Genomic DNA, 18,824 nt, shown 5'->3' on the forward strand with positions numbered 1-18,824 from the left:
AAGATGATCAAAAGGGAAACCATGAAAGACCCCACACTGTCTTAAGTCGACATGGCAACCCAAAATGGCTGGAATGTGCAGTAGAAACTCCAGTTACCCCATTTTTTACCAGCACTGGGATGAACTTGCCTTTAATGGGGACTGCCTAATGTAGGGAGTGAGTGTTATTGTACAATCCAATCTGAGAGCTAAAGTGTTGGAGGAGCCAAATGCCAATCAACTAGGCATGGTCAAAATAAAAAAAAGTTGGCTCAAAGCTTTCTTTGGTGGCCTGGGATAGATCAGCAGATTGTGTTGCTTTCCATGCACTGTTTGGGATGCCAAAATGTCCAGAAGATGTAAAGAGCAGTGCATCTTCATCCCAGGCAATGACCTGGTGGAGTACTAATGTGGATTTTGCAGGACCATTCGTTGGCACAAATTTATTGACAATAGTGGATACAGCTACAAAGTGGCCAGGGGTGTTTCCAATAGCCTCCACTAGAGCCTCACACACTTTTGAGGTGTTGAGAAGTCTCTTCTTAAGGACTGGCGTTTCATGAACACTTAGTCAGTGACAATGGACCACGGCTTGCTGCGGAACAGTTTCAATCACTCCTGAAAGTTAATGGAATTAGACATATTAGATCTTCACCATACCACCCAGCTAGGCAGAGTCTAAGGACCACACTGCGAGCAATGTCAGCGGAACACACTACACTGACCTGAATCAGAAGCTCGCCAATTTCCTCCTTGCATATCTCAATGTAGCACACTCCACAACCAACAACTTACAAGCTATACTGTTACTGGGCTGTCCCTTCAGTCCAAGCTTGAATCTCCTCAAAACTAATCTTTGCAGGAGAAACAGCTGGGACAAATTGAGGGCTCCTCGAACAAGGAGTTTTGATGTTTCACTCCTGGACAAACTGTCTTAGTGAGGAACCACAGAGATGACCAAAAGTGGATACTTGGAAAGATTAAGGACAGAAGTGGACCACTCTCCCACACAGTGGAAATTGTCTGATGCGATCTGGAGATACAACAATGATCAGTTGAAGAGAGCAGAGTCAATTGTTAGAGAAGAAAGCGAGCCTGATCTGTCAGAACTACTTCCTGCAGACCCAGAGTCAACTCCTATAACAACCATGGAGGCCTCAGATCCTGAGATTGTTTCACAGCCACTAATCTTACATGCTAAGCAGAGTAAGTCCCCTTGTCAGGAAATACATTACCCCACAAAAGCAAGAAATGTAATATGACTAGAGAGCAACACATTATATATTTGAGTTGAGATGCATTCTATATTGAGTCCGAGTTTACAGCTAAGCTGTGTTGTGTATTTAATACTTCAGTAATATTTGAGTGATATTTGTAAATATATTGTTTGATTAAGCATTCTCTATTTAGCTAATTCATTATGGATTACATGTAAGAAGTACGCGAATGACATACATCTTTACGCCACCATGTCATATGCACGTGTCTCACTTAAAGTAAAAACTAAACTAAAACCACACACATAATCCCTGGTCTCCCCATGTTTTTCTGTCAATTAGTTTGTTGATCTGTCTTACTGCTCAGGGAAACTAACTGTTTTTGAGTCTGGTCCAGACATGGATACTGCATAGCCTCCTCCATGATGGGAGTGGGGAAAACAGCCCATGAGTGGGGTGTGTGGGATCCTTCACAAAGGCCATGTCAGAATGAATTGTTTGTAAATTTACTTCATCTGCTGTTATCCCTTAGCAAGTCAAGTGTCTCAGATATGAGAAACAGATCATGTTGGCAAAACCAAGTGGCATTTTTATGCTTATTGCAAACAAATACAGGTAGTCCCCGAATTACGAACATCCGACTTACAGACAACTTGTACTTATGAACCAAGGAAAGAGAACGCCGTCCACCATTTTAAGTTGGATTGCGATGCGGTCCGCTATTTTAAGTCATTGCCATTGACACTGTGTTGAGTGTGTAACTTTGTATTTGGCTTACATTTTTCTTAGCAAGTTTCACCATGAAGCCACCCCCCCACCCCCCGCCGTTCCAGTTGGCTGGTGGCACAGTGAGATCAGCACCAGGCTGGAGAATGGAACTTCCCGAGTTCGATCCAGTGACAGACCAACAGAGCGCTCCCATGCCGGGTTGATGTCAATCCAGTGACTCCCGTACCATCCATCCCCGGTTAATGTCGAGCTCGCAACTTGACCTCGTAAAAAAACGCTGCCACCTCCAGTTTAAAATCCCACATGGAATATTGTGGATGATCAAATACCCAAACCCAGCACAGCTCCCAGTTGTCCCATTGAACCTGTCTCAGCGCGGTGGTCCTTAGGACCCATCGGACCTTGGGAGCCGGCGAAGCTCGGGACCCGCTGCCCGCAGTATTTCTGTTCCATTGACGGGAAGCGATCGTGATTGAAAATAAAGTGGAAATAATAAAGCGTGTGGAAAGAGGTGAAACACCATCAGTCATTGGAAAATTATTAGGCTACAGTTGGTGAACGATCGGAACAATTTTGAAGGATAAAGTGAGAATAATGGAGCATGTGAAACGCCTTGCCCCAATGAAAGCTAGAATTATTACTAAGCAACCCACTGGTTTAATTATTGGAATACGTACATTTCTTAAGTGTTTTATATGCATAGAAAGGTGAAATATATACTATATACTACGACAAACGTTTGACTGACTGACGCTAAATAATCCCGGATGTACCAGTTCCAACTTACGTACAAATCCGACTTAAAGATGGACTCAGGAATGAACTCATACGTAACCCGGGGACTGCCTGTAGCACGTGTGTGTGTGTGTGTGTGTGTGTGTGTTTGTGTGTGTGTGTAATGAGCAATGTTACATTTTGCAGATTGATAAATATAGGGAACAGTAACATCATAATTGATCATAAGGCCATAAGACAGAAGCAGAATTAGGCCATTTAGGCCATCGTGTCTGGCCATCATATCACCATGGCTGATTTATCATCCCTCTCAACTGCGTACTCCTGCCTTCTCTCCTAATAAAGTGTCGAGAACTGGAAAGGAAGGGGACAACAGCTCCAATAACAACCGCGTACAGTTTATTGGAAAGGATTTCTATTGAATTCCCCTTATAAACAGGAAACACTAGTGCACAATGCAACTCTGTTTTAACAGCAGATCCTCTCTACTATTTAGATATCCATTTACATTCCTGTCCTGTTGCAGGAGACTCACCTCTGTCCTTAGCTTAGACCCAGTAATGCTTTTCTATTTTGTTCATAAATAAAGTTAGTCAATTATTTTAAAAGCCTCTTCACCCTCATGTCAGTATGAACCCTTTCTGCTTGAAGATGTTCATTTCAGTTCAGCTGCAGCCCTCATCCCATTGGCAGAGCTCTCTATGCCATCTAACAACAGGGAGATTGCCTCCGAGCAGGAGTCGTAAGAGGCGAATAGGGCATTCAGAGAATAGACTAATTCTTCAAAACTGCAAGGAAATATTTTCTTCAACGAGGGTTGCAAATGCTTTATTAAAAGAAGCATGTGTCAGAAACAGACTACAAGGCAGAAGTCAGTAAAGTTTTTATAAAAAGCTAGTTTATTAAATTCATTTTGAATTAATTTTAAAGTAAAATGGATATTTACAGCCCACTTATGTGCTGCTTTACAAAAACACTGAGAAATACTGTGTAACCGAGGTCTGTATTTCTGACAAATCTGCTGTAATACTGTTCATTGCATGTCAGAAATTTCCAAATTTGCACAAATATTAAGGCCATATTTTTCCAACTTTTGTCAGTTTTCTCAAGGTACTAAAATTTGGAGTAATGATTTACAAGAACATGATAGCAGGTGTAGGCCACTCTGCCCTTTGCACTGGTTCTATCATTTAATAAAATGATGGCTGATCCAATTGTAACCTCAACTGCATATCCCTGCTACAAATCGTCACCAATCCCTAATGTTGCTTTGAAGTGTCCTCCCTCTGCCTGAAAAATATTCAGATTGCTTCTACCACCCTTTAGGGAAGTTCAAAAAACTCAAAAAACAGAAAATAGAAATGATTCCACTATGTGTTTAATGGGCAACCTTTATTTTTAAACAGCTACCTAGTTAGAGAGAACTTTAGATAATTAAAACTAAAGCATCGAAGTTCATAGTAAATTTTAATATCAAAGTACATATATGTCACCATATTCATTTTCCTGCGACCTACTCAGCAAATCTCTAGAATAGTAACTACAGCAGGATCAATGCAAGATCAACCAGAGTGCAGAAGACAACAATTGCAAATATCAATAAATGTCACAAAAACAAGATAAAGAGCCCTTAAAGTGAGATCATCGGTTGTGTGAACATCGGAATGGATGAGCAAGTGAGTGTAGTTATTCACTTTATTCAAGACCCTGATGGTTGTGGGGTAGTAACTGTTCAACTATTTCACTTGACGCTTCTTTTAAGAATTAAGTGACAGTTTGTTACTACCTCCATAGTACCAATTTTCCGTGCCCCTGTGACACAGGAAATAAAAAAATTCTGTGTCTCTTCCTTCCAGTTTCCACCTTCTGGTATCTGCTACGGTGAAGACTGATGCAAAATCTGTACTTGTTTTGCATTATTAATTTTGTGGCCTCAGTTTCATTTTCCTACTGGGTAGGGAGTTCCAGATTAACAACAATGGAAAATTCTGATAAGTTTCAAAGTTAAGAAATTAAAATTTCTCCACAGCACTAATATTATGTGGCACATTTGAAATAACTTTAGTGAATTCCTGTAGACAGAGGAAGATTACAAATCTAAAAACTTTCTACCCTGGAACTTTCCAGGGTATATTACTAAAAATGTGAAAAAAATTAAACAGTATATAAACACAATAGATTCTGCAGTTGTTGGAAATCCAGAGTATCCACACAAAATGCTGGAGGAGCTCAGCAGGTTGGGCAGCATCCACAGAGTGGAATAAGCAAGCAATGTTTCAGACCAAGACCCTTCATCAGGATGATGCCTCAGTTCATGCAATGGCGTAAATTTTGTAGATGTTGCCACAGTACCACTCGTGGAAACAAATGAAGTGTATCCCATTATATTCCTGTCAACCCTTGTACAGGGTTAAGAAGCCATGACAATTGTGGAGGTGTATCATTCAATACAAAGGTAAATTCATTTTTCCAGTTGTAGCTCTCCAGAAATAGTCGGACAGCTGCTGAAAATTAACTTTTATTTTGCATCCAGTTATTGAAAATGTAACTTGTGAGCTCATCCCTTTCATTCATTCATTACATGCCATGTCATATGACATGGATGATCATTGTCTTTCCATAACCATGATTGTTCTTGGCAAATTTTTCGACCGAAGTAATTTTCCATTGCCTTCTTCTGGGTCATGTATTTACAAGACAGGTGACTGCAGCCATTATCAATACTCTTCAGAGATCATCTGCCTGGTGTCAGTGGTAACAGAGCCAGGATGTGTGACATGCACCAGCTGTTATTACAGCCATCCACCTCCTGCTACCATGGCTTCACATGACCCTGATTGGTGGGCAAAGCAGGTGCTCCACCTTGCCCAAGGGTGATCTGCAGGCTAGTGGAGGGAGGGAGTTCCTTGTACCTCCTTTAGAAGAGACGTATCTCCACCCAGCTCATCTCCTATCCCTTGTAAATCCATTTCTATGTGACTTGTTGTCTAAGTTGTAAAGTCAAGAAGTCCAGCCCAGAAAGTGAATACTAAACTCACTATTGTCAATCTTTCCAGTTGTAATATATCATCTGCATAGAACCAGAGAACACTACATCACAGTACAGGCCCTTCAGGCCTCCATGTTGTGCTGACCCATATAATCCTATAAAAAAAGTACTAAACCCACACTACCCCATAACCCTCCATTTTTCTTTCATCCATGTGCCTGTCCAAGAGGTTCTTAAATACCCCTAATGTTTTAGCCTCCACCACCATCTCTGGCAAGTCATTCCAGGCACTCACTACCAACTGTGTAAAAAACTTACTCCGATGTCTCCCTTAAACTTCCCTCCCTTAATTTTTTACATATACCTTCTGGTGTTTGCTATTGGTGCCCTGGGAAACAGGTACTGACTATCTACCCTATCTATGCCTCTCAAACCTGAGCATTTTCAATTTGAGAATGCTCAACCAAGCATTCCATCCCAAATACCCTGTAGATATAAAACAGTTCTCCACTAATCCATTTCCCAATTGGCTTAAATCTAAGACCTCAGCTGTCTCCCCACAACACTGATATTAGCCAGTGCATTTTATCAAAATCTGACTAATGGCTTAACAAGAAAATTTAACAAATTTCATGACATATGTCAGTGATAATAAACCCAATTCTGATTCATAAAATGCCAAGTACCAAACCTGGAGCAATTGTTTTCACACAGGTGATTCTTTCCAGCAACATGGGAAGACTTCACACATTGGACATTTTTGACAAAATGTAAATATAGTGCTCACCACATACTGTAAATAATGTTTTATAAAACTGTACAGTGGATTTAGGTTCATTTCATTCTGCAGTAAGAATCATATTCATAGGGAACCTGTCTCATTAAGTTGTCATGCTTAACCTGGGATCATCAAAGCAATTCTTTCAATAGGCAAAATCAAAGGGGGCACATTTGTGCTTTCCTCAAATGGCATTCCCCATGGAGACAACTGATTACAGAACCACAATATATTCTTTATACACTAAGCAGAGTTGATACTTCCTTCAACTGCTATATTCCTTTGCTCATCATTTATTAGTTTTAATATCAATTAAAATATCTGTAACTTTTCAGAACATAAAGCCTACAAGGAATCAACTGTTAAGACAGGAGTATCATTAACTTACATCACTGTATAGAACTAACTTTACAATGCTATAACATGTTCTTCAATCTAAATAGAATAACATGAAGAATTGTAAGAACTAAAATGAGCATTTTATCATGAATTTTGGTGGTCTGACCACATGATCGTGCTGATGTGCCTTCACTTCCTCCCTGTGGGACACATAAAAAATACAGATACCAGAGGGAGCACATCACACAATGTAAACCAGGAATTTTGAAAAATGAGGGTACTCACTGAAGAATCTCGTTGATAAAAACATAGACGAACAGCCTGCTGACAAATAACATACCTGAATTCTAATTTTCTGATGATTAAAATAAAAATGGTCTTTGCCTCAAAGAAATGTACTTTTAAGTGTTGAAAGTAGCATTTCAGTATTGGCAGAAAACTAATTTAAATTGCCCTCTTTAACTGTGCAAGTTAAATTCCTGAAACTGAACATCTGGAAGTTTTTGTTTGCTTTATATTACTGCTATCAATGTTCTGAGGAACTCATGGGTACTTGATGATTTGATCAAAATCTTCAACAACTATTCTGTTGACTTCACTGTCCTTATTTTTTAATCTTGCTACAAAACTATAACAAAACTAGTTAATCTAGCAACTTTTGAAACAAGACTTCCTAGATTGTTTAGAAAAGTGTGAAAGCTAGACATTTATTAATACAGCGCAGAATAGGCCCTTCCAGCCCTTCGAGTCACGGCACCCAGTGGACCCCAAATTTAGCCCTAACCTTTTCACAGGACAATTTACAATGTCTAATTGACCTATCAGAGAAAACTGCAGCAGACAGCAAAAACCCATGTAGTCACAGGGAGAACATACAAATTTCTTACGGACAATGGTGGAAATGGACCCAGGTTGCTGGCACTGCAAAGCATTGGTTTGAGGAGGAAACTTAGGAGCTAAAGACAATGCCCATTAATTTGGGTAAAAAGCAGCAATCAGAATTGAAGCAGTGAAGATTTCTAGGAGGTTTTAGAGCCACAGGAGATTCCAGCATAGAGAGGTCATAAAAGGATTCATAAACAGGGCACAATTATTCCTTGATTGAGAGCCTATGTATTACAGTAAACACTGGCATTGTGACTGAATGGGATGGTGGGGGTTAGAGCATGAGAAACGGTTGCAGGTCATATTTATCTTGTTTCAGAGTGAGACACTTCAATTAGTGATGAAACAAAAATATTAAGTCCAGGTGTACAAATGCATGAATATTAATATGTCTGATGAGCCAAGGCAGACAGATAAGACAATTCTACAGAAGTAATAGCATGAGCCAAAGTACTAAACCCTCTAATTCACTTTCAGACAGCTGTTAGTGAGATGGGTGGAGTTGATGACCAGTGAACACGGTAGTTAGGGGGACTGAAGGCAAAAGCTTTGTTCTTCCCAATACTTTATCACAAATGTTATATCATTCACAGTGGAAGTCAGCATGAAATCTGACCAGAGACAATGAAATAATCAAGGAGGTTGACAATGTCGTAGGTCTAGGTGTCACAGTAAGATGTTGATACTGACTTTCCTGACAATGTTAGAGGAAGCGACAAAATCCTGATGAGAAATAATGTTAGATCCTAGGGAGGCCTCAGAGGTAATAAAACAAACAGAGGAATAGAAATCATTCCACATGATTGTGTGTCTACAATCAGGTAGGTGAGGTGGGATCAGACAAGTCTAAATCAGAAAAATGATGTTGAAGCTGAAGCAGAAGATAGTGTAATTAACCATGGCAAAGGCTGTAAGAAGATTGAGGAGGATGAGAGATAAGACTTATCACAATCAAACAGAATGTCATTAATGAATGAAGTAGTAATTGAAACAACACTGAACATTCACCAGATTGGAGATACATATAACCCAGCTGCAAAAAGGTATCTATGTTAGTTGCTGGATCAAAGAGTAGGGTCTGAACTTTAACCTGCCATCTCTGTTGATTGAGTTGATTTCCTTAGGATACTAATACTTCAGGAACTCAAGGGACAATTTAGACTGGTTTCCTTATTCTAATCACAAGCCATCATCAGTCATTCAAGCTTGAGGACAGGAATTGTGTTGACCATGATGCCTCCCACAACCAACTAAGGAATTTACATGCACACAAGCAAGCTGAATAATTTGCATTAAGAAATATACCACAAACTACTGGCCAGGTACCAATTCTTCAGGGGAGAAGTAATAGGAAAATATTCCCATTTACTAAACCCCCCGTCAGATTTCTCAGAAACATATCTATTTTCAGAACGCTGCAAGTTCTGATGAGACAGTCAGGGATGAATGCTATGCTCTTAATTTTCTCATTGCTATGTATATATGTCAGGCACAGACTCAATGTATAAAACCTATCACTTCCAGACCTCATAGGTTAGCACAAATCAGATTGTTCATTCACATCCACTGTATTGTCCTAATCGGATTACCAGACACACACGAACACCAACATAAATCACACAAACACCAAAAGATTATTAGAAAAAATTAAAAATCCACACAATCAATTGTTAAAAAAACATTTGAAATGACCTACCTTGTAGCAGCAATCACTTTCTGCACAGATACCTGTTAGCATTAGCAAACTCAAAACACAGGTACCACAGATGAGGCTAAAGCTGTACATGCAGACATTTTTTTTTCTTTTCAAATGTGGACAACTATTTTTTAAACTAGTCACATCTAGGTCTTACTAGAGTCAACAATAATCTTCCTTCCTTAGTATACAAAATCAATTTAGATTTCCAGTTTGAGGCTCTTCACCAGATAAATGGCAACTATCCAAGTGTTTTCCAACCCGATACAAAATATCGTTCGTTTTGATAAGGAATGCAAGTATGTGTGTCTCAAGTAAGTGTTTCAGTTATAGGTTTGAAACTGCAATGATAAACGTTGCAGAATGTCACTTGACCAAGCAGTTTTCACCGTAAACAACTTGATCTAAAGTTAATTTTATAGCACTGATAAATGTATAAAAATTTTGGTGAATACTTTGGCATCATAAACCAGGGAGCGGCATGAATGGTAGAGGCGGCATGGTAGTATAGTGGTTAGCACAATGTTTGACAGTACAGGCAACCTGGGTTCAATTCCTGCTGCTGCTTCTAAGGAGTTTGTATCTTCTCCCAGTGACTGCGTGGGTTTCCACCAGGTATCCCGGTTCCCTCCCACAATTCAAAGATGCACCAGTTGGTAGGTGAATTGGCCATTGTGAATTGTCCTGTGATTAGGTTCAGATTCAATTAGGGGATTGCTGGACAGTGCAGCTCAAAGGGTTGGAGGGAGATTATTCCTCAATAAATAAATAAATAAATCATAAACAATAAATAAATGATTTATATGGGTTAGATTCCAAATCAAGAACTTGGAATTGCTATATTAGTGCATTTTTAGAAAATAATTCAATTGATTAGCTGGGTGATGTACAATAAATGTATTGAACACTGACTGGAAAATAATCTTCATTGATCAGCTTTCTCTGGGTTCTCTATTTAGAAAAAAAAGCAGCCTTGCAAAATCCTACTAAAGTAACAGGGCTGTCTACATAAAGCAAAAGATACAATAAAAATGCTAACATTCAGTTGTATAGTTTCTTGACATTGCAAAATATTTAAGTAGTGGGCTAATAACTGGTTAACCATTTTCCTATTGATTTTATTAATTACATCTGACTTTAAAAAAACTTAAAAGTGTGCATTGAGGGAAACAAAACAAATGATGCAAATATACACAGCAAATGACTCAAATTAAAGTTCAGTAATCATATGTGACCAAGCATGATGTTCCAGTGTCACACATTGTCATTATGAGAGAGAAAGTTAAACTATATTCAGCAGCTTACTTACGCCTGGGGTTCCTTCTCATTTTGTTGTTTTTGCTGTGGCTGAAGAACGTTATTTACCAGTTCAGTGATCCCACTAAAGGGAAACCACCTGTTTAAATAAGCAAATAATGTGACTGAACAATGAAACAAATCACTTAATCGCTGGCCTCAGTGTTTTTGCACCTAAACAACACAGCAAGTTAAAGAAGCCACAGCCAAATGCGAATGGGAGTTGCAATCAGACCCAGCAAGTAACAATGTAGGACAAAGTTATATCAGCTAATGTTTAACCAATCCAGAAGCAGGGAGCAATACAAACTACAACTATTCTGGATGTGGATGATGTAAGAAGCTGACGTAGCTCTCCTACAGCCAATCAGGAAGCAGAATGATGCACTACAGCTGCAGCCAAGAGTAGCTAACACTCAGAAAGTGCAGAAAGCACAGGGACAAAACACTGCAAGGTAACGTTTCCAAGCCCACTACGTTCAGAAAGTATTACTTACTGTGGCTGTTGAGGTTTTTGTTCTTCTTTGACCCTAAAAAACAAGTGCCACAACTCAATGCAGGAGCAAGTAAAAATTAAAATTTTAAATAAAACTATAAAGGCATGGTTTTAGGAAAATACAGTGACAACAAATGTCTTAGCCACACACAGAAAATGCCGGAGGAACTCAGCGGGTCAGGTAGCATCCATGGAAATGAATAACCAGTCAATGCTTTAGGCTGAAACTCTTCGTCAGGACTGCAAAGGAAGGGGGAAGACACTAGAATATAAAGGCAGCGTGGAGGGGATGGAGGAGAGCTCAAAAGTGATAGGTGAAGCCGGGTGGGTTGGACAGATAAAGGGCTGCCGAAGAAGGATTCTTATAGAAGAGAAGAGTGGACCATAGGACAAAGGGAAGGAGGTGAAAACCCAGGGGGAAGTGACAGGCAGGTGAGAATAGGTAAGGGGCCAGAGTGGGGAATAGAAGAAGAAGGAAGAAGGGAAGGAAGGGATTTTTTTTAACTGGAAGGAGAAATCAATATTCATGCCATCAGATTGGAGGCTATCCTAATGGAAAATAAGGTGTTGTTCCTCCACCCTACAGGTGACCTTATCTTGGCATAAGAGGAGGCCATGAACTGACATGTCAGGATGGGAATGGGAATGGGAAATAAAATGTTTGGCCACCGGGAATTTCTGCTTTAGGAAGATGTCTTAGAAGAAAGTTCTTAACTTGTGTCAAAAAAGGCTCAACTTTTGCTTTTTTCCTATGCTCAACTTCTATTTGCAACTTCAGTCACAATGGGGTACTGTATCCATGCATGTCCAATTATCAAAGACAATTGAGGAAGTTTTCACTTGAGCTCAATTTGAGGGACTGGATCAATTCATGGTCTCTGGGTAAGGTGTATCCCGCCAAACACACAGAGGTAAAATCCTTTTAGGTCAGGGCTTATTCATATCCATGGAAAAGTCAATAACAGTTTCGGCAGGTAGAGGGAGGCATCGTTTGATAAACTAAAATGAAACTGCCAAACAGAACAAAAACCACTCACAGCTAAACCAACTTACAAATTCAGATTACTAAGCATCTATTACACCTTCTGCCTATATTAAATCATTTCATAATTTAGATTTTGTTTTATTTGTGCACGCTGATCCATCCCTGCCCAATCTAACACTTGCTGAAGGGAATTAAGTAAATGAGAGATTTTCTGAATAAAGTGTATGAGCTAGGAGCTATTTGATATTCACAATGAAGCTGCTTTTCAGAAGTGGCTGAGCATGTTCTGTGCATTGCATGTTTAGTGCATGCAATCATATTTGAATATTTAACACCAAGGGATCTATATCTATCCAGCATCATAAAAGGTCTTTTATTTGTAATACAAATAGGTCTTAAAACATCACTCATTCTAAAACTGACCATTTCTGAGTGAAGCACCTTGTCACTGGTTCTGTGAGCAAACAACCTAAATCCTCAACAATATCTTACTCGTATATTATGAAGTTTGTGTTTTGGTATTAGCCTCAAATTAAGTCTTACTTAAAAATCTTTAAAATCAGATATTGGAATCACAGCTTATTTAAATGTCACTTTGCAACTGTAACTTCTGTCACTTCCCATTCAAATTTATTTATCACGTGTACATTGAAACATACAATGAAATGCATTGTTTGCGTTAACAACCAACACACACAAGGATGTGTTGGGGGCAGCCCACAAATGTTGCCACTCATTCTGGCATTGACATAGCATGCCCACAATGGTTGGCAGAACAACACAGAACACAGCAAAACAGAAGACAACAAGCAATAAAACAACAACAGTAAAACAAGCCCCTTTCCTCCTTCTCACCCACCCACACACATGGAGAATCCTGCAACCCCAGGACCAGCTTCCAGGCCTGCAGGCTTCAGCCATTAGGCTTCAGACTTCAACGTCCAGACTTCTGATAAACCTTTGGTTTAAGTTCTTCAGTCAGTATCAACACCTGATCTAGCTGATGACAGGATCCGAACTCAAGGATTGCCAAATGATTGGTCCTAATTCCATCTGCTCTCACAGACATCTGATCCTGGGACCCACTAACATTCAACCTTGGGACCCACTGACACCTGACCCTGGGATCCACGGACATCCATGGCTGTGTTTCATCACCCGTCCATGTTACTGGCCTTCGAAAGTGAAGTAAAACAGCAATGTCCACATCATTGGCCTCCAAGAGCATAAGGAGATCTGGTCTCCTTTGTTACTTCCAGCACAGAGTGGAGGCCTAGATTGAGATGTCCTTCATCACTTATCCACATCACTGAACTTCAAATTCAGAGTGCAGAACCAAGGCCTGGCCTCTAATTCCTCCATATCCTTGTCCCTAAACTCTAACATCCCTGCCCTTAAATACTAATCTGCCCTATAACTTCCTCACAACCCTATCCTCAACCCTAACCTGACCTACAAACTTAAAAAACAACCAATCTCGATGGAGACTGCAACTCGGCACCATCTTGACCAGAACTATACTTGAGCACACTGCTATAAGGAAAAGGACTCAATAAAAACAGAAAGTTCCAGAAACAGATCAACAGGTCGGGCAGAGTCTCTGAAAAGAGAAACAGAGTTAACTTTTCAGGTTGAAAATAGATGTATTCTGAAGAGTGATCTTCAACCTGAAATGTTTACTTTCTTTCCACTTGTTGAGAAGAAGGAATATAATTGGAGAGATGAGTGGACCATGGGACAAAAGGAAAAAGGAAGGGCACCAAGGGGGAGGTGATAGATAGCTGAGGAGAAGCGAAGGGGTAAGAGAGGAGCCAGAGGTGGGAATGGAAGATGAGGGAATGGGAAGCAAGAAAAATTGCTGGAAGTTAGGGAAATCAAGTTCAGGCCATCAGGTTGAAGGCTAGCCAGGCAGAATATGAGGTGTTGCTCCTCTAACCTGAGAGCACCCTCATCCTGGCAGGAGAAGAGGCCATGGACTAACATGTCAGAATGGGACTGGGAATGGGCAATGGGATTAAAATGGTTTGCCACCAGGAATTCCTGATCTTTGCGGATGGAGTGAAGGTGCTTGACAAGATGGTCCCTCAATCTACAATGGGTATCATTAACATACAGAAGGTCACATTGGGAACACCGGATACAATATTATTTATTTAGTCCCTGGCCTTGTATGTCTTTCCTATATACACATTCTGATCTCCACTTGGCAATTTTGTAGGCGTCTAGCTAATGGATTGATAACTTCCTGCAGCCTAGACTATTCTTCCTCGCAGTCAATCACAGTGACAACTTGAATAAATATGCATACTTCTTCATGGCAATCATTCTAAGCAGGTTTAAGTCAATAACTGCTTTACAAAAAGCAAGGCAACCAGCATTGATTCCCATGGAGCAACACACCATGCAGCCTTCCTTTCAACAAAACTTCCATTCACAATTGCCTTTTCTTTCTCCCATTGAGTCAACTGTTATTCTAACTGGACACTCTCCCTTGGTTCCCATGGAATTTTAGTTTCAGAATCTATCTGATATTTCTATCTGAGTTTTGTGTAACATCCTGTGTACATCGCTTGGACTAACCTCATCCACACTTGTTGGATCTCTTCCATAAATACTATAGTTCATCATACAAGAGCCAGCTGTAAGGTAAGATCGGGGTTCGATTCCCATCACTGCTTGTAAGGAGTTTGTACATTCTCCCAGTGACTGCAAGGGTTTCCTCCACATTCTCCAGTTTCCTCCCACATTTGAGAGATGTATGGATTGGTAAGGATTAGGAAGTTGTTGGCATTCAATGTTGGTACCAGAAGTGTGATAACACTTGCAGGCTGCCACATAATCCTCACTGATATGATTTGATCCAAACAATGCTTTTTCACTCTGTTTCATGTACATGTGACAAATAAAACAAATTTTTCCTTTAAAAGGAGCTTCTGTCCATTCTCAAATAATTTGTACCTTACTGAATGCTGAATAATGCTGTTCCTCAGAATTATTTCTAATTAATGTATCCACCATCAATGTTAGTCGGAGTGCACTGTAATTATTCAAACTATCCATTCATTTCTAAATAATAAAATTAGTAGTCTTCAAGTTCAGTGGCACCATAATTTTAACCAACAAGGATAAGATGAAATTCAGAAGCTACGCTCTATATCACTGGCTTTTTATTAAGTTAAGGTCAACTTTGGATTTCTAAGGATCCTGGCTCTCTTAAATTCAGATTTTTCTGTAATACCAGAAATGCTACCTTGCTAATGTTCATTTCCCTATCAGTGTCCACAAAACCTTGACTCAGAACCATACATGCATTTTACATCCACACTCAAGCTGTCATTTTAGAATTTAAAGAGGTCATCACCTTGGCTTTATGATTCACTTGTTAAAGATTATTCTGGAGTTATTAAATTATGGATAGAATAATTATTGACTAATTAATATGAAAAATAATCTTCACAAAGTAAAATGTGTTCACAATTTAACTTCCAACTAACAGCTTGTGGCTAGTGAAACCAATCATTGGATGTGGAGCTTTCTGATTCTGTCATATTGAAACAATGCAAGTGTTAAGTGGCCGTCTCTTGTATTAAAACATTGTTAAAAGCATATTCCTGTCACTTGATGTGCGGTTCAGGGCAGGTCCGTTTTGTCTCTGTATGGTCTGGCTAGTTGTACATGTTTTTAACTCCATAATCAAGTTTGCAGACGACACCACAGTGGTTGGTCTGATCAGAGGGGATGATGAGACAGCCTACAGGGACGAGGTCCAGCACCTGGTTGCGTGGTGTGCCGACAACAACCTGGCCCTTAACACCCAGAAGACCAAGGAGATCACTGTGGACTTCAGGCATGCTAGGAGCCACACTCACGTCCCTATCTACATCAACGGAGCTGTAGTGGAGTGTGTATCAAGCTTCAAGTTCCTTGGTGTTCACATTTTCGATGATCTTACCTGGTCCCTGAACTCCTCCAACCTGATCAAAAAGGTGCAACAGCACCTTTATTTCCTGCGGAGCATCAAGGAAGCTCACCTCTGTCCCGGGATATTGACGGACTTTTACCACTGTACCTTTGAGAGCACACTCACCAACTGTATCTCAGAGCGGTATGGCAATTGTCCCATATCGGACTGCAAAGCACTCCAGCAGGTGTGAAAACTGCCCAGTGGATTATCAGCACCCAATTGCCCACCATTGAGAACATCTACCATAAATGCTGCCTGGGCAGGGCAAAAAGCATTATCAAGGATGCATCTCACCCTAACCATGGACTTTTTACTCTCCTCCCATCCGTTAGGTGCTACAGCAGCTTCCGCTCCCGCATCAACAGGCACAGGAAGAGCTTCTTCCCTGAGGCTGTGACCCTGCTGAACCTCACATCACAGCACTAAGCAGTATTGCACCCATATTGTACTAACTCAGTACTTTTATATTTGTGTGCTGTAGCACTTACTTTTTATTCACCGTTATTTTGTAAATAACACTATTCTTTGCATTTCTGGTTAGATGCTAATTGCATTTCATTTGGCTTTGTATCTGTACTTGGCACAATGACAATAAAGTTGAATCTAATATTCCAGGGAGCTGTCCCTCAGGACTGTCACAAAAGGGTTATATTTTTGCTATTTGTAGTTAGACACGAGCATTGAAAATACTGTTTTCTATCTTGTAAAAAGTATAATTCTGCAAATTTACCTGACTGTATTCAAATTGTTGAAGCTGAGCTGGTAACTATATCCACTGACACTGTAGTTAATAATTTTATATCTTTATGTTTAAAGTGTATAGAAAACTAAGTCAGGTGACTGAGATTCTCTTGGTCTCTCTTTCTAGAAGGGTTTCTGTGTGAATAAGGTACAGCTTGAGTGTGACTTAGTTTTAGTTAGACATAACACTCTTTCCTTTCAAATATTGATGAAGAATGTCAGCCTTCTCACTGATGTTCCTTCTCAGAGTATTCTTAAACAATTCTTTCTTACTTTATCCCTGCATCTTCTTTAGGTTTTCAATAATGTTGGCCAATTTTTCCCATTATTTCCTGTTATTGATTTTTCCAACCCTGTATCTTGAGCTGAGATTGAAAGGAATGCACCTTCATTTTATTAAGAACATATTTGTCTGAACTCTCACTAGTTCCTCCTTTGGAGTCACCCACCATCCTGACAGCAACTTCCTTCAAACAACTGTTACAATTCATTAATTAATCATATTGGTGGCATTGCTTGACAATCTCATGTATTGCTAACTCCTGGTGGATGAGGCAGAGGTAAAGATGTAAAGGAAAAACAATTACTGACAGTAATGATGGGAAAGATTTGCATAATGTTCAAAGTACAAACACAGTTATTATCAAAGTGCATAATGTCATGTTGTATGCATTTACAGGAAAATAAAAATAATACAATAATTTATGAAAAAGATAATTGGCAGGTCAGCTGTTTTCTAACTACCCTTCTATACTGTAGCATTCAATAGCTAAAACTACAAGGGCTGTAGACTCAATTGACACTTCTAAATGCCAGCTCAAAAGCTATTAATTTAACATTGATTTCAACTAACATTATTTCATCTTTTGTTGTTATTTTTGCACTTTATCCCATTGTAAAGCACTTCAAACTACATTGTTGCTATGAAAATTACTCTATAAATAAGTGACTATGAATATTATTTTTAATTTTTCCCAGCTCAAGCTGGTAAAAGCTGAGGTACAGATCGAGCAAGCAAACTTATTTTTCAATTGCTAGGAACTTCCAGACTGTTCTCATGGTGTTTAGTATTGTGGCTTTCTGGAGATTTACATAATATTGCTAATTGTTTAATGCTAGTGTGGAGTGACTTTCAGATAATACCAGTTGCAGATATTACTATTGGTCTTTCAATTTCTTCTTTCCTCTTTAATTCAACATATTTCTGGCATTTTGCACTTAATGGATTTTTGTATGTTATGTGTGTTTGGAATGCCCTTATCTAAGGTAAGTTGTCCTTGCATGATTATCCTTTAATATTGTATCTGGCCAGTTACTATGGATTATCCTATCTGTAATAATGGATTTTTTGTAATATAATTTGTTGGACTTTAACTTTAAACTTGGATGAGGCTTGTATTTCTAGTAAAATTTAGTGTCTTTTATGAATTTGTATATTAAAGCAAGATTTTGATGAATCATGTTTGTCACTTGATTGTGCCCGTGTAAGTAATTAGATTGAGTTAAATCTCTGCAGGATCTTATAATGTGTTGGATTGTTTCTAGGTTTTTTGGGCATTTTTCTGCATTTATTGCCTTGAATTTGTTGGTCTTCTATTATGTATTTTTGATCATTTTTGTGTTAACACCTGGTCCTGTATTGCCACAAGGAACCCTTCTGATTCTGAGAAGAGGCCTCCAACTCTGATCCGGGAGTTTGACGCTTCCTTTTCGACAGCTAATCTGCTCAGATCATGGAGGGTCATTCTCTTCCATTGGTTAACCTTTTCTTCTATAGTGATAATTTGTTAATTTTTCAGTGTTGTGCTTTCATTTACATTTAGTGGTGCATATGCCCGTGTGGAGTGCTGAATCCTGTTTTCATTGATGGTTCTTATAAGTTTTATCTGACTGATGTGCAATTTTTTTATGTTTGTTATTCCACTTCCTCCTTCTGTTCTAGGTAGTGTTAATCTACATGCTTTTGAGTGTTACTAAAATTTGTCACTTCAGATC

The 18,824-nt window shown here is 39.3% G+C and overlaps 1 protein-coding gene across 13 annotated transcripts in view; it reads right to left on the reverse strand.

The window, feature by feature from the left end:
* The window catches only part of rims2a (regulating synaptic membrane exocytosis 2a), a 1,025,605-nt gene that overhangs the window by 800,259 nt on the left and 206,522 nt on the right, over positions 1 to 18,824 (reverse strand). For 5 of the 13 annotated variants that reach the window (XM_059971246.1, XM_059971261.1, XM_059971230.1 and 2 more), the window contains exons 2-3: positions 11,141 to 11,173; positions 10,657 to 10,743 (exon numbers count right to left, since the gene is read on the reverse strand). The exons of 7 other annotated variants lie outside the window; for them this stretch is intronic. In XM_059971246.1, coding sequence (XP_059827229.1) covers positions 10,657 to 10,743; positions 11,141 to 11,173 — 120 coding nt within the window. The remainder of the gene's footprint in view (positions 1 to 10,656; positions 10,744 to 11,140; positions 11,174 to 18,824) is intronic. One more of the 13 variants, XM_059971267.1, reaches the window with a different exon arrangement.

The sequence above is a fragment of the Hypanus sabinus genome, chromosome 1 (assembly GCF_030144855.1).
Source record: "Hypanus sabinus isolate sHypSab1 chromosome 1, sHypSab1.hap1, whole genome shotgun sequence".
NCBI lineage: Eukaryota > Metazoa > Chordata > Chondrichthyes > Myliobatiformes > Dasyatidae > Hypanus > Hypanus sabinus.